The sequence below is a fragment of the Ranitomeya variabilis genome, chromosome 8 (assembly GCF_051348905.1).
Source record: "Ranitomeya variabilis isolate aRanVar5 chromosome 8, aRanVar5.hap1, whole genome shotgun sequence".
NCBI classification, from domain to species: Eukaryota; Metazoa; Chordata; class Amphibia; order Anura; family Dendrobatidae; genus Ranitomeya; species Ranitomeya variabilis.
The window spans coordinates 170,490,252-170,511,484 of NC_135239.1; the positions used below are offsets into that span (position 1 = coordinate 170,490,252).

A 21,233-nucleotide genomic window follows, 5' to 3' on the forward strand; every position below is an offset into this window, starting at 1 on the left:
TGGTCTTGCTCCTCCATACGATGCCTTTATCCACATAGTACGAGCCCATTTTATGAAATTGGTGCCGGCTGCCCTGTTCCAGAGACCGGGGCACCATTCCCGATGTAATAAAAGAACCAAAATTATTCCCTACCATTCCAGGCTGAGGTCACAATGTAATGGTCTCTAAATTGATTACTGGCACACATTTCACTGCTGTAAAACTCTTGGTACAGTCACATTTCCATATGGAAACCTCTCAGTATAAGGAAAATCTTGTATAAAGCTTTATTTTGGTATAGAAACAGATATACAGTATGTAGAGAGGTAAAACACATACAAATAAATGCAAGAAATTAACACCTTAAACATCACAATAAGGCAAAAGTCCTACATATGTCACCCACACATTGGGACCCATTTAGTAAGCTACATGCACCAGACATCTGTCAGCAGGGTCTACTCTCCTAAGCCATCTATATGGGCACGTAGGTCATATGATACCTTGACATCTGATGTCTTATTCCAAAGTAATTCACAATTTTCTTAATATGTAAATTAGCTGTTACGATCATGCCCATATAGACGGCTCAGGAGGGTTGATCTCACTGACAGATTCCCTTTAGAACTGGTTGTCCAGTTAAAGCAAGGCGAGAGGTAATAACTTGCTGACTGGTAGGTGTCCCATTGCTTGGACCCAGCACAATGGGGAATTTTTATTGCTGGCAGATAACTTTAATTCCCGTTACAAGATGGCGAGGCAAGCTGGACGCTCGATCGCCACACCATTAATTCTCTATGGGACTGTCGTAAATAGCCAAGTGCACGTCGGCTCCACAGGGAATAAATGGAGCGAGGGTCGAAAATGAGCACTGCTGTTCTGTTCTAACTGGGATAAAAGTTTCCGGTTCTGCCGATCAGTGCAAGTCCCAGTAGTAGGACACCCAACAATCAGCAAGTTGTTAAAACAAAGTGATACATGACATCTTGAATTTGGACCAAAAAACTGTCTTCCATACCTTGCAGCACTTTTATTATGTATTTCGAACATTTTTTTGCCACATTAGACAAGGAGCCTATCAGAAAGTAGATGAGTGGGTTTGTGGACTAACTTGCGATCCCTTTAATAAATTAGCCCCATTGACTTTGAATCATTATCTCTATTGCAGACATATGCTGCCATCAGTAACTTTGCATCAAGGATGCTACACAAGACTTTTGAAGGTTTCTACTCTTTCTTGGTAGAGATGATGGAATGACTTGGCCAAAGCTCGAAATGGTTGATCAAAGTTCTCCAGCTCCTTCTGCAATAAATATATTGAAGGATGTAAGGTGTTAGCACAGAGTCTACCGGGACAGAAGATCTAGTACAGACATCAATCTCGTAATCCCGTGAAGTTGCGATGGCATTGTACAGATATCTACTATATTTCTAGAGTGTGAATCCAATGGTTCCTCACTGTACAGTACACAGGATAAGCTGTCAATCACTACGTCTGTGAGGGAGGATGCCGGACTCCCAGGTTGACTCTAGGAGTCCTGGCAGAATTACAGCTTTTTTTTCACAAAAAGACTGAATAAAATGGAAAGGAATATATCGCCAAGCTCAGCTTTTACCCTATTGATCGTAAAAAGGGTAACATACTGTAAGACAGTCTATTCCAAAAACTAGTTTCAGCAGAAATTCTTTAAGAATTATTTGCTTATCAGATTAAAACAGTATAGTATACACATACCCAACACTCTGAACTAAAAAGTACAACATCCTGCCCACGAATGACATTAATGTTGAATTGTTTGGCCCTACAGTCCCCCATAAGTGAGTAACCTAAAATATTTATTTACCAGCCAAAGAGCCTCCATAAGATACAGCCAGTAGTGACTCATAATTGCCACCCAGGGGCCTCTTAGAGAAGTTGTCCACAAGGATAACTCCTGACCACATGTCCTATTATAGTACATGGCTATAGTAGAAGAGGAGTATCTTGCTCAGGGATGTCCTCAATACACCAAAACAGAGAGCATATTTGAGCAGCCGTTCTGGTGGACTTGTAGGCTTATTCTCAAGATGTCTCTTGAGCAATTCAGAGCTATGTGGTCTTCTCACTTCCTGGTCTCTGGCAGGGCGGGCTCATTTCATTGAGTAATAGTTCTGGTGAGTAGCAGAGCTATAGTATTAGCAGATCTTTAAAGCTCAGTACAAGTTCTGCTGTAACACATCCAGCTATCAGAGGTTTGTTCTGAGTGTATACTGCCATCACTAGCAATAACAGAGCATTTGAACAAGCACTCAGCTCAGGAAAGTGAGATCCATGATATCGAAAACTGCTCTGAAAGCTGCAGGACTGGTGATTTTGCAAGATTTAGAACAGCAGCTTGTCAGAAGCAGAGAGGGAAGGGAAGGGATGTGAGCACATAACTGTATAGAACTCAATGGGCTGACTGGAATGTTAGGAGGCAACTCCTCTCCTGGAATGTAACTAATGCACACTCTCCCAGGGTCTGGGCAGGCACAAGTGGCTGAGCTCCATGGAAACCAGCTGTACACTATGAAAGATAAAAGCTCTCATTGCAATTGACTTGTTTTTTCTTTCTGCTGTAATTTTCCTCTAAAGTTGGTTATTTTCAGGCTAACTACCTAAAACAATTTAATAACTTGAGAATACCCTTTCAAACTATTCTTCTATATTATGGCAGCCATTGATCTATATGGTCCCCAAGTAAAATGCCATTCCCCTTGTAGTGCCTCTTCAGAAAAAATGCCTGGCTGATCTTGGCTTTACCCAGCGAAACCAGCAAATTGTTATGTTGGATACATTTTAAAATCGGTTGTCTCTAATAATACAACCCCACTCATTTTCAGCGTCTGTAACCACAAGTGTTAGATACTCTGACTGATATCTAGAGACTCATTGTAAGAGGCATAATTTCACTAGGTTTCTTTCCCCCATTGCTGAGGGCAATGATTGGCTGCAGCAGTCAGGTGCAGGCATGCACATAATCGGAAATATAGCTACGATATCACCCCTGATTAAAAAAAGAAAAAAGTTAAAGGATTTCACCAAAATATAAAGTTATCATCTATCCTGATTGCTGGGGGATAATCTAACTGCTGGAACCCTTGCGATAGAGATCGGGGCCATAGATCCTGTAAACCAGGCTTTGTAGAGCCCTGTCTTGAATGAAGAAGTACGCATGCTCAGCCTCTTCTCCATCCACTGCCTAAGGTACTGCCAAAGAAAAACGAGCAAAGCGCTTGGCTCCTTTCATGGCCTATGGAACTGCAAAGATTGAACATACGCACCTCTGTTATATTCAAGACGGGGCTCTACAAAACCCAGGTTCGGGTTCCAGATCCTCAATTTTGGGATCATGGAGGGTCCCAATAGTTGGACTTCCGAGATCAATAAGCGATCACCGATCCTATGGGTATGGGATAACTTAATATTTGGGGAAAAAAACCTAATTTTTCTAATGATCAAATATACTAAGCAGAAGAGTTACTGACAGGGAACAGAAGATTAACAAAGCCTCCTTGTACTAAAACAAGACATTGCAGAACAGTGCTGGAGAGAGACAGATGCCTCGTACCACACACAGCCAAAAATAATTTGTATTTCTGTTAAGTTATCCGCTTTATACACAGGATGTAATTACCGCTGATGTCTCAAAATACTCCAGCCCGTGGCTCGCTGCCCACTCTTCAGCCTGGATCCTCTCCACTACTCTACGGCCGGTTAGGTCGGTCTTATTTCCCACCAGAACTCCTGAAAGGACAAGAAATAATGAAGGAGGATGATGACAGATGGATTAGAGAAGGCGAGAAAACCCGGGGAGATGCTGAGAACAACCAATCACATTACGACGTTCATTTTTAGGGGGTCTTTTGGAAAAGCTACATCTAGATTGAAGATGGTCTTTTCTCTTGCACTAGTTTCATAACCATCACCCGCTACTTCCCAATTTTTCTTTTCGACTTTATTGTTCCAAAATTTGACAACAACATATTTTTACAAATGACCCCCCGGAGAATCCGCTTTACCTACCGGGTAAGTGAGGGCTCGAGGTCTTGGATTTTACTCGTTGTAACCACCTTGCACAGCTACTAAACGAAGACTCGCTTGTGACATCGAATACCAGGCACAGGGCACCAGGCTGATCCCACTGAGAAGAGAAGAGTAATAATCATCACTGAAGAAGCCAAGGAGACCAGGACCTACTCCTTCAAGCAACTTTTTCCAATAAAGTAAATTAAGGCAAAAAAATGCAGAAACTAGTCTGAAAATCTGGAGCAATTCCATCTTCCTCATTTTTAAACAGAAAATAACAGCAAAAAAACAAAACAAAACAAAAACAGTATTTACCTACAGATATTGGTCCCAAATCACCTCTTCTGTTACTCCAGTTCTTTCTTAGTGGCTTTTGCATTTGCGCCTTATTCTCTATAGGTATTGTGCCCCTTTTTGAGTTGTCTTTCAAATCTGTCTTTTTTTTTCCTAGACAATTTTGCATATCCAGATGATTTGGACAGATTCATGAAATGCGACATTTACAAAATATCGCATTGTTTGGTGCTTCCCGCTCCATTATCCCCTCTATAGTAAGGTTTCGAGAGAAGTTTTCACTATGGCACATTTATTTGCAACTTTTTAAAGGGATTTGCGACTTTTGGTCTTGAAAAGTAAAAAAAAACTGTCCGGAAAAGTAAAAAAAAAATGTCCAAAACAGTCGCAAAAAGGTGCTGAAAAGTCACAGAAATTATCCGTGTGCGCCATTTTGAGGATTTTGGCACAAAAAGGTCAGCGAATACAAGACAAAAACAGAAAAGTGACTGCAAGAAATTGCAAATGATGAATCGGGTCCATAGTGATAATCTGGAGATGAATACTATTTTAAACATAAATGGCTTTCTAATTAATATGCTGAAAAACTCGGCTTATACAAGAGTATATACAGTCATGGCCAAAAGTATTGACACCCCTGCAATTCTGTCAGATAATACTCAGTTTCTTCCTGAAAATTATTGCAAACACAAATTCTTTGGTATTATTATCTTCATTTAATTTGTCTTAAATGAAAAACCACACAAGAGAATGAAGCAAAAAGCAAAACATTAATCATTTCACACAAAACTCCAAAAATGGGCCAGACAAAAGTATTGGCACCCTCAGCCTAATACTTGGTTGCACAACCTTTAGCCAAAATAACTGCGACCAACCGCGTCCGGTAACCATCAATGAGTTTCTTACAATGCTCTGCTGGAATTTTAGACCATTCTTCTTTGGCAAACTGCTCCAGGTCCCTGATATTTGAAGGGTGCCTTCTCCAAACTGCCATTTTTTGATCTCTCCACAGGTGTTCTATGGGATTCAGGTCTGGACTCATTGCTGGCCACGTTAGAAGTCTCCAGTGCTTTCTCTCAAACCATTTTCTAGTGCTTTTTGAAGTGTGTTTTGAGTCATTGTCCTGCTGGAAGACCCATGACCTCTGAGGGAGACCCAGCTTTCTCACACTGGGCACTACATTATGCTGCAAAATTTGTTGGTAGTCTTCAGACTTCATAATGCCATGCAGACGGTCAAGCAGTCCAGTGCCAGAGGCAGCAAAGCAGCCCCAAAACATCAGGGAACCTCCGCCATGTTTGACTGTAGGGACCGTGTTCTTTGCTTTGAATGCCTCTTTTTTTCTCCTGTAAACTCTATGTTGATGCCTTTGCCCAAAAAGCTCTACTTTTGTCTCATCTGACCAGAGAACATTCTTCCAAAATGTTTTAGGCTTTTTCAGGTAAGTTTTGGCAAACTCCAGCCTGGCTTTTTTATGTCTCGGGGTAAGAAGTGGGGTCTTCCTGGGTCTCCTACCATACAGTCCCGTTTCATTCAGATGCCGACAGATAGTACGGGTTGACACTGTCGTACCCTCGGACTGCAGGGCAGCTTGAACTTGTTTGGATGTTAGTCAAGGTTCCGCACAATCTTGCGTTGAAATCTGTTGTCAATTTTTCTTTTTCGTCCACATCTAGGGAGGTTAGCCACAGTGCCATGGGCTTTAAACTTCTTGATGACACTGCGCACGGTAGACACAGGAACACTCGGGTCTTTGGAGATGGACTTGTAGCCTTGAGATTGCTCATGCTTCCTCACAATTTGGTTTCTTAAGTCCTCAGACAGTTCTTTGGTCTTCTTTCTTTTCTCCATGCTCAATGTGGTACACACAAGGACACAGGACAGAGGTTGAGTCAACTTTAATCCATGTCAACTGGCTGCAAGTGTGATTTAGTTATTGCCAACACCTGTTAGGTGCCACAGGTAAGTTACAGGTGCTGCTAATTACACTAATTACAGAAGCATCACATGATTTTTCGAACAGTGCCCATACTTTTGTTCACCCCTTTTTTATGTTTGGTGTGGAATTATATCTAATTTGGCTTTAGAACAATTCTTTTTGTGTCTTCTCATTTAAGACAAATTAAATGAAGATAATAATACCAAAGAATTTATGTTTGCAATCATTTTCAAGAAGAAACTGAGTATTATCTGACAGAATTGCAGGGGTGTCAATACTTTTGGCCATGACTGTAGGGTATTCACCTACAGCCTCCTCTCTGGACTCTGCCATGCACATGCACGCTCTGCTTAACTAGGTGTGCATGTGTTCTCAACTGGGAGGGGAAAGTAAGCTGCTGAATAACCAGAAAAAACGTACTATCCTTTAAAACGATATTTTATTACTATTAACTTATCTAAAATTCCAATAAATAAAACTCAATTGTATGCAATCAACATCAGCCAACTGGGTTGGGTAGGCTAGAAAAATAGGGAGAAATTAGCAAATATGCCTGACACAGTCCCTGTAGGTGGCCCTAAAGTGTCTTAAACCTACCTACCAGCGGAGGTTGGCACCCTAGAATTCGATATGGCGCCCCCGCTCACCGTCGACTGTCCCTTCTCACCCTAGTAGGGTCCTACTTGCTACCCACACCCAGGTACCCACAGACATACACACACAAATTGACCATTAGGTCACACTAACCAAAAAACGTGAAAAAGTGAAAAAGTGAAAGAAAAATTCTAAAACCACTGCAGACATTGCTGCATAATTACACTAAATAGCATGTACCCCACAGTTACCTCAAAAAAGTTTTTCGAGAAACAAAGAAAAAAAATTTTTTTGGATAGTGCAGAGTTATGGGGTACAGCGGGGCACAGTTGGAGTGTGCTTAGTTAACTATTCAGAGGTCATGAGTAGTGAAGCCTCTAATAGATGTAACAGTAGGTCACTGTCTTAGTTAGTGATTGATGACCTGAAAATCATAGACAGACCAATAAGACTAATGTACAGAGTGGATCCCTAGGCAAGATAGCACCCCTCCGAAAAGGTTATCAGATATATGAGTACACTCAATGGATGTAAGTATTTTGTTGGGTGATATAGATAATACACCCTAGATTGTCCAAAAAATAAAGCAAAATATTCAACAAAGACAAAAAAAACCAACAAAATAGACCCAAATGAAAAAATTATCTGCCTTATAGGGTATCACATATAGTATTTCTCATTTAGTTTAAGGGCTAATGCACACCAGAATACAGAGATGACTGAGAACCATCCCTCATTACTCACTCTATATTAGATGATCTGATAAGCTTATATTGCTATAAGTAGCATATTTGTCTGCACTCTAGATGCCATACGAGTTCCGCATCTTATAACATAGAAAAAAATCAGCAAAACATTAAACAAAATCAAAAGAAAGAAAGAAACTTTCTTTCTTTTGATTTTGTTTAATGTTTTGCTGATTTTTTTCTATGTTATAAGATGCGGAACTCGTATGGCATCTAGAGTGCAGACAAATATGCTACTTATAGCAATATAAGCTTATCAGATCATCTAATATAGAGTGAGTAATGAGGGATGGTTCTCAGTCATCTCTGTATTCTGGTGTGCATTAGCCCTTAAACTAAATGAGAAATACTATATGTGATACCCTATAAGGCAGATAATTTTTTCATTTGGGTCTATTTTGTTGGTTTTTTTTTGTCTTTGTTGAATATTTTGCTTTATTTTTTGGACAATCTAGGGTGTATTATCTATATCACCCAACAAAATACTTACATCCATTGAGTGTACTCATATATCTGATAACCTTTTCGGAGGGGTGCTATCTTGCCTAGGGATCCACTCTGTACATTAGTCTTATTGGTCTGTCTATGATTTTCAGGTCATCAATCACTAACTAAGACAGTGACCTACTGTTACATCTATTAGAGGCTTCACTACTCATGACCTCTGAATAGTTAACTAAGCACACTCCAACTGTGCCCCGCTGTACCCCATAACTCTGCACTATCCAAAAAAATTTTTTTTCTTTGTTTCTCGAAAAACTTTTTTGAGGTAACTGTGGGGTACATGCTATTTAGTGTAATTATGCAGCAATGTCTGCAGTGGTTTTAGAATTTTTCTTTCACTTTTTCACTTTTTCACGTTTTTTGGTTAGTGTGACCTAATGGTCAATTTGTGTGTGTATGTCTGTGGGTACCTGGGTGTGGGTAGCAAGTAGGACCCTACTAGGGTGAGAAGGGACAGTCGACGGTGAGCGGGGGCGCCATATCGAATTCTAGGGTGCCAACCTCCGCTGGTAGGTAGGTTTAAGACACTTTAGGGCCACCTACAGGGACTGTGTCAGGCATATTTGCTAATTTCTCCCTATTTTTCTAGCCTACCCAACCCAGTTGGCTGATGTTGATTGCATACAATTGAGTTTTATTTATTGGAATTTTAGATAAGTTAATAGTAATAAAATATCGTTTTAAAGGATAGTACGTTTTTTCTGGTTATTCAATTTAATATATCCTTTCAATATTCTAGCTGGTTTTCTATATGAAAGTAAGCTGCTGCCAGACAACCTGGACAATGGCTTATTCTGCCCTGGGAATGATAGAATTAAATGTTGCAATTCAACCTTCCAAATCCTTGTTCACCCCATCACTTGTCTGGGAAGAGTCGAGAGGCCCCCGTAGCTGGTCGGCGACTTCGGACAACATTTGTCTAATGCCTTAATAAGGGGAACAGAGATGTTGGATGCAGGTGTTCAGAGGACTGCCTGTTGTGTGTTCTTGTTAATATTTAATGTTACAATTCCCAATAGTGATCCAACATTAGCAAATTCTTGACATTTACTGTTTTTAAACTGTTTTTCTTTTAAGTCGCTCTCAAAGTCTGCAAATAAGTATTGAAATTAAAGCGAAAAAAAAAAGACTCACCAATACCTCTGTCATCTCGTAAAACATTGCCTTCCCAGGAGAATCGCACAGGAAAAGCTCCTACAAGCAAGAGAAAAAAAAAACCAAAGTAATACCTTAGTGAATTAAAATATGTTGTTTCTTTTTTCTTTTTTTTTTAAAGCTCTCTAGTAATTAAGTAAGATCTACTTATCTGACATGAGAGCTGCATGTGATGGCTGAGGAGCCGCCGAGAAAATTGCTACTACAAACTGTTGAAGTATGAAAGCTTTTAATCACTTACTTAATGCCGATCTGTCGCCAGATTTCACAATACAAACTGTAAATATTATTAAATAGATCTTGGACCTGATGAGGCTGTTGTACTCACTTGTATTTCTTTTTTCTTAGAATGGCTGTATAATCCTTTTGACATCAAAACGAGTAGTATAGGCATTCATCCCTAGACTTTAGTATATGGCAGAAAAAGCCAATAAAGGATTATATAGCCATTATTGGTATTTATTTTCAAAATATGTACAGCAGCCTCATTGGATATAGATAGATATGCAGTTTGTATTGTAGAAGAAATTGTAGAAGAAAGCACGGCACTCAATAGAAAAAAGTTTTTTGTAGGTGCTCAAGTAGGGTCTCCAACCCATAGAACAATAATAGAAAAAACTTGGCACTCAGTAGTGAGGAAAAGGACCTTCATCAGACAATTCTTTAGTGTCCACGGAGCACTCACGGATAGATCTCTTCGTTTTTTGAATTCTATTTCACCAGCTCTAATGATCTTCACCACTGTATAGCAACTGTTTCCGATATATTTTGCATCTTGTGACAATTTATATTTTCTGATATTCTCTTACTTTATGTATTTATAGTTCACACTAAAGAATTGTCTGATGAAGGTCCTTTGCCGGACCGAAAACGTTTATTTGTTAATTTTGTCTGGATGCATTAATAATAAAAAGAAGCAAAATAATTTTCCTCACTACTGAGTGCCAAGTTTTTTCTACTATTGCAGTTTGTATTGTGATATGAGGGGATGGATTCCTTTTGAATCTAGGCTCCTGGACAGAACGGGAGACCTTTTATCCCGGTTAATGGAGTGGCAGTGCACAGGTTTGACCACCGCTCCATCGTTCTCTATGGGAACGCTGGAGAAAACAGAGTCCAGCACTCCAGCAGTGTCATGGAGAGTAAATGAAGTCCTACTCTATCAGGGGTAAAAGTGTACCGTTCTGGAGATCGCAGGGGGTCTGACCACTGGAATAGGCATTTCTTCTGGACAGGTCATAATTTTGTCTACCTGGTATATCTCTTTATTATCTACTACCTTCCTAATATGTGTAAACCTGTGGGGTCCAGGTCCTGAGACTACAACTGGTCCTTCAAAACACTGCTCTGCTGGTCAGCGCTAAGCTCCTGCAGGAGCCTGTACTCAACTACAGGACAGACCAAAAGTTTGGAGACACCTTCTCATTTAAAGATTTTTCTGTATTTTCATGACTATGAAAATTGTACATTCACACTGAAGGCATCAAAACTATGAATTAACACATGTGGAATTATATACTTAACAAAAAAGTGTGAATCAACTGAAAATATGTCTTATATTCTAGGTTCTTCAAAGTAGCCACCTTTTGCTTTGATGACTGCTTTGCACACTCTTGGCATTCTCTTGATGAGCTTACACAGCCTGGAGGTGTGTTTGGGGTCATTGTCCTGTTGAAAAATAAATGATGGTCCAACTAAACGCAAACCCAATGGAATAGCATGCCGCTGCAAGATGCTGTGGTAGCCATGCTGGTTCAGTATGCCTTCAATTTTGAATAAATCTCCAACAGTGTCACCAGCAAAGCACCCTCACACCATCACACCTCCTCCTCCATGCTTCACGGTGGGAACCAGGCATGTAGAGTCCATCCGTTCACCTTTTCTGCGTCGCACAAAGACACGGTGGTTGGAACCAAAGATCTCAAATTTGGACTCATCAGACCAAAGCACAGATTTCCACTGGTCTAATGTCCATTCCTTGTGTTCTTTAGCCCAAACAAGTCTCTTAAGTCTCTTCTGCTTGTTGCCTGTCCTTAGCAGTGGCTTCCTAGCAGCTATTTTACCATGAAGGTCTGCTGCACAAAGTCTCCTCTTAACAGTTGTTGTAGAGATGTGTCTGCTGCTAGAACTCGGTGTGGCATTGACCTGGTCTCTAGTCTGAGCTGCTGTTAACCTGCGATTTCTGAGGCTGGTGACTCGGATAAACTTATCCTCAGAAGCAGAGGTGACTCTTGGTCTTCCTTTCCTGGGGCGGTCCTCATGTGAGCCAGTTTCTTTGTAGCGCCTGATGGTTTTTGCCACTGCACTTGGGGACACTTTCAAAGTTTTCCCAATTTTTCGGACTGACTGACCTTCATTTCTTAAAGTAATAATGGCCACTCGTTTTTCTTTACTTAGCTGCTTTTTTTTGCCATAATACAAATTCTAACAGTCTGTTCATTAGGACTATCAGCTGTGTATCTACCAGACTTCTGCACAACACAACTGATGGTCCCAACCCCATTTATAAGGCAAGAAATCCCACTTATTAAACCTGACAGGGCACACCTGTGAAGTGAAAACCATTCCCGGTGACTACCTCCTGAAGCTCATCAAGAGATTGCCAAGAGTGTGCAAAGCAGACATCAAAGCAAAAGGTGGCTACTTTGAAGAACCTAGAATATAAGACATAATTTCAGTTGTTTCACACTTTTTTGTTAAGTATATAATTCCACATGTGTTAATTCATAGCTTTGATGCCTTCAGTGTGAATGTACAATTTTCATAGTCGTGAAAATACAGAAAAAACTTTAAATGAGGTGTGTCCAAACTTTTGGTCTGTACTGTATGTGCACAGGTTCAGAGACTTTCTATGGAGGCCATATATCACTCTGTGCATGTGCTCATGCAGGACCTCAGCGCTTCTGACTGACGCAAAGCGTTTTTTGAGTAATTGGTGGGAGTTTGGGGTCCTCAACACCCACCAAGCTGATGTATGTAAGGAAGGGAGTAGATATTAAATGAAATTATTAGGTGCCCTCCTTTAATTAAGTATGATATGTAAGTGTAAGGGTATGTGTCCACGGTCAGTAAACGCTGCTTGTTTGATGCTGCGCAGAGCTGCAGTGTCAAACACGCAGCGTCCAGATGTTCCAGCATAGCGGAGGGGATTTTTTGAAATCCCGTTTCCACTATGCGTGGAAACCCGCACGCGGCGGCCCTGCGACTCCGGACATGCTGCGCGTCTTTTCAGATCGCAGCATGTCCGTGCTACCTGCGGCGACGCTGTGTTGCCGCAAGTAATATCACAGGGCCCTATGGCGAGGGGTGCGATGATCCCGGATGTGTACAGTACACATCCGGCATCATCGCGTCCCAGAAAGGGGGCGGGGCTTAGCACCGAGCGGCTTCGCCGCTCCGGCGATACCACCGGCCATTCTGAACGTGGACACGTACCCTAAGGGTATGTGTCCACGTTCAGGATTGCTTCAGGATTTGGTCAGGATTTTATGCAGGTAAAATCCTGACCAAATCTGCACCTGAGGTCACTGGCAGGTCACCTGCGTTTTTTCTGCAATGTAAGGATATGCTGCGTTCTTAAAAGACGCGCCGCATGTGCGTTTTCTCGGGTGTGCCGCATGCGTCTTTTACTGCATAGTGGAGACGGGATTTCATGAAATCCCCTCCACTATGCTGTAACATCTGGACGCTGCGTTTTTTATGCTGCGGCTCAACGCTGCGTCAAAAACGCAGCGTATCCTGAACGTGGACACATACCCTAAGGGCTCGTGCAGACGACCGGATTTTAGGTTGGAGTGCAATTGGACAAAACATTAGATTGCATTCGGACCAATGTTATTCTATGAGGTTGTGCACATGTCCAATATTTTCCTCAGACACTGTCTGTCGGAGGGAAAAAAGGTATATTGAACTAACTCGAATTTTTCTTAGCAATAATCTGAGGAAGACGTCTCCTACTTTTGATAAAAACTACAAGTGATCATCATGATTTAAATATGCCTTAATGGAGTAGGATACGGCAGTGGCTAAACCGCAGTGAAGCCGTGTGTGAACACAATCTTGTCCCGGTATTGATTTGATAGCGCGTACTTGCATATTTGTCTGGAAGTCCTGGTTAGTAGGATCTGCCTGGGTCCCGATTGTGCTGATGAATTGAACTTGTCTCAGATCCCCTGATTAATGGACTTGTTTCCCGAGTGTTAAGGATTAGCTGTCCTGCACAAGAACTGAGCACTCACCACATTTAGGAATGATTTATCTTACGCTCCTGTAAGAAAGCTCGGTTTTCATATGCCTATGATTTATGTAGATGTAAGCAAGTGTAACAATGCTTTGAGACCCTGTACCATTTAGTCTTTTCTGCGATTGTCGCTCTGTATATCATCCCTGTTGATGTTGCTACGCTTAATGCTGCTATCTGTATAAAATGGAGACATAATAGATCAGACTGATTCAAGCAAAGCTACACATTACAGTCACTGCAAAGAATGGATTAGGGAATGACAGAAATGGCCTAATCTACTATTAATAAAGGAATGGCTCAGTTGTCATGTCACAGCACCGCTACTCTCCGGGGTGCCGTTTCGCCAGCCGGTGTAGGGAGTCTCTTGTTCCACCAGCATTTCACCCGTTAACATGTTTTAGTTTCCTCCAAAAGGAAGAGACACCCAAAGATGCACAGCAGTTTGGGGTTTCTTGCCACTTGCTAGAAAAGCACAGGGTACAGATTGGCTCTATGGCCTAGGTCTCCACTGTATAAACGCTAATAAGTGGCACTAAAGAGAGTCATTTCTTCTAGAGGAGACTTAAAGGGGTTGTCCACTACTCAGACAACCCATTCTGAATCCACGTATTTCCCTCAATAAGCTAACACCAAGGCCACATTCACACTATCAGTATGTGGTCAGTATTTTACATCAGTATTTGGAAGCAAAAATCCGGAGAGGAACAATCAGAGGAAAAGTATAATAGAAACACGTCACTTCTGTTCTGGCTTACAAATACTTAGGTTTAATATTGACTAAATACTGACAGTGTGAATGTGGCCTTATACTCACTGTCCCGGGGATCACGTGACACTATGTTACACTATCCCTGAGGCCAATCAGCACAGGCTTCACTCTTCTTTTCTTCAGACGATTCAAGACATCCAGAGGAAGTGAGAGGGCAGTCGCAGATTTCACTTCTTTTGGATGTCAATTACGTTAGTAGACGAGGAAAGTGAAGTCAGTTTTGATCAGTCGCAGGCATTGTTTCACATAATAATGTCACGTGATCCCTGGGACAGCGAGTGTCGCCACTGCTGGAATGGTGTTGGCACTGGAGGCGAGTATAAGGCCGGGGTCACACTTTCGAGTGCAATGAGTCTCTCCCATCAATACCCGGCACAGGCGCCGGCACTGGGGATCGAAGCGTTCAGCTACATAGAAATACATGCAGCCGTACGCTCCGGTCCCGAGTGCTGGGGGCAGTGCCGGGTGTTGATGCGCGAGTTTCTCGCATCACACTCAGAAGTGTGATCCCGGCCTTCTAGTGACAAAAAGCAGGGGCTGGAGTAAGGGTACCGTCACACAGTGGCATTTTCATCGCTACGACGGCACGATTCGTGACGTTGCAGCGTCGTATGATTATCGCTCCAGCGTCGTAGACTGCGGTCACACGTTGCAATACACGGAGCTGGAGCGATAATTTCATGACGTATTTGCGATGTAGAAGCCGTTGGTTACTGTGCGCACATCGTATACAACCTGTGTCACACGATGCAATCATGCCGCCACAGCGGGACACTAGACGACGAAAGAAAGTTTCAAACGATCTGCTACGACGTACGATTCTCAGCGGGGTTCCGGATCGCAGTAGCGTGTCAGACACAGCGATATCGTAAATGCATCGCTGGAACGTCACGAATCGTGCCGTCGTAGCGATGAAAATGCCACTGTGTGACGGTACCCTAAGATTTGTGGGAGGCGCACATAGAAGAGCACACAGGCCTGGGACTGGCCCACAGGAGAATCCTCCGGTGGGCCCCTGTGCAGTAGTGGGCCACCACCCTCTTATATGAGCAGAACTAGGCACAATATACTGCAATCACTATGTACAAAGGCGACATCTTATTAATTTCACAATCTACCCAGTTCATTGTTATACAAATTAGTAATTGAGGATAATGTCACATTTGCATATAGCTGAAAAATGGGGCCCTGGAGTTGTTTACTGGTGGGCCCTTGTGACCCCAGTCTGACACTGCGTGCTTGTCACTAGGCGCCTTGCCTGATTCAGTAAGAGGCATAACACCCGTTATCAAGACCAGTGAAAGAATTGACATTCTTGATGAGCAGCTAATTTTTCCTTGTAGAGATCAGTAAATTTGCACCTTTAAACCCATCAAAAAGCAAAAGCAGTGCTGGCTTCTAAGTTATTATAGATGTAGTAGACTAGAAACTATGGCTGATTTCTTCCAGAAATAATGCAAAATCTATGAAAATTACGGTAGCTGCAATACCACATACAACCTGTGGACAGCAGTGGCGCTGCTCTTCCAATCCCGTACAGCTCCTTTAAAGACGCAAACAAGTTTGCCTTATAAATGTAACCCTTTACTGGTTAATGACCAGCCAAGACATTTTTGGTTTCTTTTTTTAATGCCTAGTGTATGTAACGACTTCTTTTATTCTATGTATATAATAAAATGCATTTTATATGAATAAAATGTATTTTTCATATCTTTATTAGTGGTGGAGTCATTACGTTGTTGGAAAATGCTTTATAAATATATACTCAAACATAATTTTTGAGCACGGCAAATACCCTCGGTTAGCACAGAGCATGCTCAGATAACACCTTATTCGAGTACGTTCACTCATCAGAGTCCCTATAAAGCTGGGGACCGGACCAGCTCCAGCTAGAGTGCAGAAACAGAAACTTTAACCCAACAATGTTTATTTTCAAAGAAGCGGAGTAAAAGGGGTGATCACCCTTGGATAAATTGTTTTGTTTTTTTTGCTTAAAATGCACAGAATTTGGGGTAGAAACAACTTTTGCAATTGGGTTTCATTAAATATTTTGCACCATTTGCCTTCTGTAGCCGCTGTATTGCTCCATCTATTGCTGGCTGCGGAAGGAGCTAACTGAGAATCTGTCAGTCAGCCGGCTATAATGGCTGACGGCAGCAGCTACCTGGCACTAGTCTCTCGGGTGCAATTTGCCATCAACAGAAATCCTACCCCATGTATTGTTTTTCCCCGTGTTTTTCTATTTAGCACAGAATTGTGGCTTTTTTATTTCTACAATAGCATATTCTGACATTATCTTTGCATCTTCACAACCATATTTTATTGTGACTCTTTTCCATCTGTCCCCAACTTGTAATTTATCAAACATAATTAAAGAAAATCAGAGGGAAGATTTATTTAAAAAGAAAGAAAAAAGAAGGAGAAGATGAAGATGGAAATAGTTTGACTGAAAGAAATAGACTACACAGGGTTTGTAGTCTGTTCCCTTGTGGACACATTGGCCTGCACAGGGGCTGTGAACACAGAGTTGTAGGATATTTTTAATCACTACGATTTCCAAAGTTCCTTTATATTTCATTTGCGCAGCATTAGAAGAAAGTACAAAATTATTGGGGCCGTGCACTGGTCCGATTTTTTTAATTGGACATAGCTGGTCAGAGGAAAAATCGCGACATGCCCGAGTTTAAGCTGCAAGTTAACAAGTCTGTGGAAAAGATCGGACTGCACTTGGATGACATCTGAGTGCAGTCCGCCTTCCACGGACTCGACGAATTGAGAAATTTTTTTCTGTCTTCTCCACATTCGAGAGAATCTGATCGCTCTGTGATCAGAGTGTGATTTACACAGTTCTCGGATGAGAGAAAATAGGATCGTCTTAGAGTGAGAAGAGGACCAGAGCGGTGCTGGAAACTGGAGTAAATGTGCATGAGATTTCTGAAATCTCATACGTTTTTGCTGGTACTGTAAAACGCAGCTGAAAATTAACCTAAAAAAGACATTAAAAAAACGCTGCAACATCTCCTGGTGTGAACTTAGCCTAAGGCCGGGGTCACACTAGACCATAATACGGACGAGTGCTATGCGATAAAAAAATCGCATAGCACTCGGCCCAATGTTAATCTATGGTTCAGCTCCCATCATCCGATATTTTCTCCACCGTATTTCGGATCCGAGGGAACTCGCAGCAGGCTGCGATTGTCAGCGTATCTCGGCCGAGACTCGCCAATTCAAGTCTATGGGTGCGAGAAAAAATCGGATTACACACGGACCATGCGTGTGCATTGCGAGAAATACGCAGCGGTGTTCTATAGAAAAGCCGGTAATTCAATTGCCGGCTTTGCATTTCTCCTTCACAAACCCGACAGGATATGAGACATGGTTTACATACAGTAAACCATCTCATATCCCCTTTTTTTTTGCATATTCCACATTACTAATGTTAGTAGTGTGTATGTGCAAAATTTGGCCGCTGTAGCTGCTAAAATAAAGGGTTAAATGGCGGAAAAAATTGGCGTGGGCTCCCGCGCAATTTTCTCCGCCAGAATGGTAAAGCCAGTGACTGAGGGCAGATATTAATAGCCAGGAGAGGGTCCATGGTTATTGGCCCCCCGTGGCTAAAAACATCTGCCCCCAGCCACCCCAGAAAAGGCACATCTGGAAGATGCGCCTATTCTGGCACTTGGCCACTCTCTTCCCACTCCCTGTAGCGGTGGGATATGGGGTAATGAAGGGTTAATGCCACCTTGCTATTGTAAGGTGACATTAAGCCAGATAAATAATGGAGAGGCGTCAATTATGACACCTATCCATTATTAATCCAATTGTTTGAAAGGGTTAAAAAACACACACACACATTATTAAAAAGTATTTTAAAGAAATAAACACAGCAGTTGTTTTAATATTTTATTGCTCTCTCAATCCATTTTCAGGCCCTCGCTTGGCAAAACAATAAACACACAATATACATACCTTCTGATGTCCGATCACGTCCCACGAGGTAATCCATCTGCAGGGGTTAAAATAATTTACAAGCAGGAGCCCTGCAAAAGCAGCTGTGCTCGTGCTTGTAATTCCCCGGCGAATGAAGGAAATGTAAGTCATTGACCTACATTTCCTTCAGTCGCGGTGATGCGCCCCCTGGTGGATGTCCTCATATGACCTGGAGCGTGGGAAAAAGTTCCCAGGCTGCAGTTCATGAGAACATCCAGCAGGGGCGCATCACCGCGACTGAATGTAAGTATAGATCACTCTGCTTTCCTTTCAGCACCCGGGGATTACAGGCACGAGCGAGTGGTTTATCGCAGCTCCTGCCTGTAATATTAGTTAAACCCTTCAGATGGATTACCTCGTGGGACGTGATAGGACATCAGAAGGTATGTATATTGTGTGTTTATTGTTTTGCCAAGCGAGGGTCTGAAAATGGATTGAGAGAGCAATAAAATATTAAAACAACTGCTGTGTTTATTTCATTAAAATACTTTTAAATCATGTGTGTGTGTGTTTTTTAACACTTTCAAACAATTGGATTAATAATGGATAGGTGTCATAATTGACGCCTCTCCATTATTAATCTGGCTTAATGTCACCTTACAATAGCAAGGTGGCATTAACCCTTCATTACCCTATAGCCCACCACTACAGGGAGTGGGAAGAGAGTGGCCAAGTGCCAGAATAGGCGCATCTTCCAGATGTGCCTTTTCTGGGGTGGCTGGGGGCAGATGTTTTTAGCCATGGGGGGGCCAATAACCATGGACCCTCTCCTGGCTATTAATATCTGCCCTCAGTCACTGGCTTTACCATTCTGGCGGAGAAAATTGCGCGGGAGCCCACGCCAATTTTTTCCGCCATTTAACCCTTTATTTTAGCAGCTACAGCGGCCAAATTTTGCACATACACACTACTAACATTAGTAGTGTGGAATATGCAAAAAAAAGGGGATATGAGATGGTTTACTGTATGTAAACCATGTCTCATATCCTGTCGGGTTTGTGAAGGAGAAATGCAAAGCCGGCAATTGAATTACCGGCTTTTCACAGATATGGCGCTGAATGAAATATAAATACAGAATATATATATATGTGTCTCAATGACATATATATATATATATATATATATATATATATATATATATATATATATATACTGTATATGTTTTCCCGAACATTTGAGCACATAAATCCATTAGATGTCGGTTTTGCAAGCTTGCGAGAAAATCTCGGCATACGGATGCCATACGGATGTCACACGGATCATTTGATGCGAGGAAATCGCATCCTCGCACTGCACACGGATCGCTGTTTTTGAAACATTTGTGCGATTCTCGTCCGTGAAAAACGGACCTTTTTTTATACGTTATGTGTGTCCCCGGCCTAACTCTCTTCTTCTTGCTCAAGAAGTGAAAAGCCAAGACATAAACCCAGGAGTAGGAAACCATAGCTGCGCTCACCACACTGTCACCGGTATCTGGAATTTGCACGGTTTTCGTTATGACGTCCATGACAGTTGTCTGTTGAGAAAAGAAATCGCCATCAGTCAGAGTCGTCCTTACATGTTTCTTTTGCCAAGATTAGAATCTGGAAATACACCATCCCAGTGTTTGCTCTGCTGAAACCAGTCCCCTTTCCATGCGGTTTGAAGACAGGGTAACATAAGGCTCTGTTCACATGAGCAGCTGTCGTCTGATTCTAAAGAATCCATATTAATAAAACAAAAACTAAGAAAAAGGATCAGCTACAAACCAGAGCTCAACAGGATGGAAAAGTGGGCACACAGCCTCAAGGGGCGAAATCTGGGAGGCTACGTTCCCATGATCAGATTTTGGTGAGGTTTTTTTTATGCTGCATATTTTTTATTTTTTTTTAAAAAGGAATTTACTTAATGGGTGGAGAGAAAAAAACAAACGAGTTTATCATGGGAACGTAGTCGAACACAAAAATTGACAGGCTGCAGCTTTTAGAACCTGAATAAGCAGGTCACTTTTCGTGCAGAACGCAACGTTTGAGAACACAGGGTTATAATTTTTCTAGTCTTATTTAACAAGTAACACTTAGGTTGCCGTCACACTATCAGTATTTGTCAGTATTTTACATCAGTATTTGTAAGCCAAAATCAGGAGTGGAACAAATAGAGGACAAGTATAATAGAAACATATGCACCACTTCTGCATTTATCACCCACTCCTGGTTTTGGCTTACAAATACTGATGTAAATACTAACCAAATCCTGCTAGTGTGACGGCAGCCTAAAGCTGTGTGCACAAGTTGTTGATTTTTCGCGTTTTTTTTCGCGATAAAAACGCTTAAAATACGCACATGGAGCGCCCCCACACCGCCGCAGGGCCGAGGGGTACCCGGAGCCGGGCCTCTGAGTCTCTGCTCTGGGGTTGTCACGGTGGCTAGACCCGGTCCGTGGCCCTGTCCGTCAGTGGGGGACGTCCGGTGCAATAAGTGGTGTTGTAACGGTGCAGTTGTGGGGTGCAGGTCGCGGTAAATAACGAGGACACCAGGTTGCAGTCTCTTTACCTCTTTACTGAAGATCTCTCAGTCCTCAGTCCAGAATACGGCTCACCAGGCTGCGCAAGTCCGGCCGGTCCAATGACACTTCCAGAGTTCTCTTCACAGGAGGAAATCTGTGCCTTCCCCCTAGCGCTATGTGTTGTAGTCCTTCCCTGCTGTGCTTACGGAAAGTCCCCACAACTGTTGTGTCTGTTTCTTAAGTTCCCTCATCAACTAGATGATGTTCTGATAATCCTCCGTCCCTCCCTGAGGTTCGGGTAGGAACGGCACCCGTTTGACGGGTAGGCCTGGAGTTCTTCCAGGACCCTAGAGACGCCCCTCTCCCACAATTGCCTCCCAAGACTTCATAGGTGATTTGAGTTAGACAGCCCGCCTGAGACTGACTGTCCTGCCGCTGTTTGGAGTATTGCTTGAAGCTGAATGTTATTCTACTCCCTCGGCGTTCC

At 42.2% G+C, this 21,233-nt stretch overlaps 1 protein-coding gene across 3 annotated transcripts in view; it reads right to left on the reverse strand.

The window, feature by feature from the left end:
* Positions 1-244: 244 nt before the first annotated feature.
* The window catches only part of IFT27 (intraflagellar transport 27), a 73,352-nt gene continuing 52,363 nt past the window's right edge, over positions 245-21,233 (reverse strand). For 2 of the 3 annotated variants that reach the window (XM_077278100.1, XM_077278099.1), the window contains exons 3-7: positions 19,719-19,778; positions 9,240-9,299; positions 4,026-4,143; positions 3,637-3,746; positions 245-1,283 (exon numbers count right to left, since the gene is read on the reverse strand). In XM_077278100.1, the coding sequence (XP_077134215.1) occupies positions 1,185-1,283; positions 3,637-3,746; positions 4,026-4,143; positions 9,240-9,299; positions 19,719-19,778 (447 nt within the window). In that variant the 3' untranslated portion in view covers positions 245-1,184. The remainder of the gene's footprint in view (positions 1,284-3,636; positions 3,747-4,025; positions 4,144-9,239; positions 9,300-19,718; positions 19,779-21,233) is intronic. The other variant, XM_077278101.1, reaches the window with a different exon arrangement.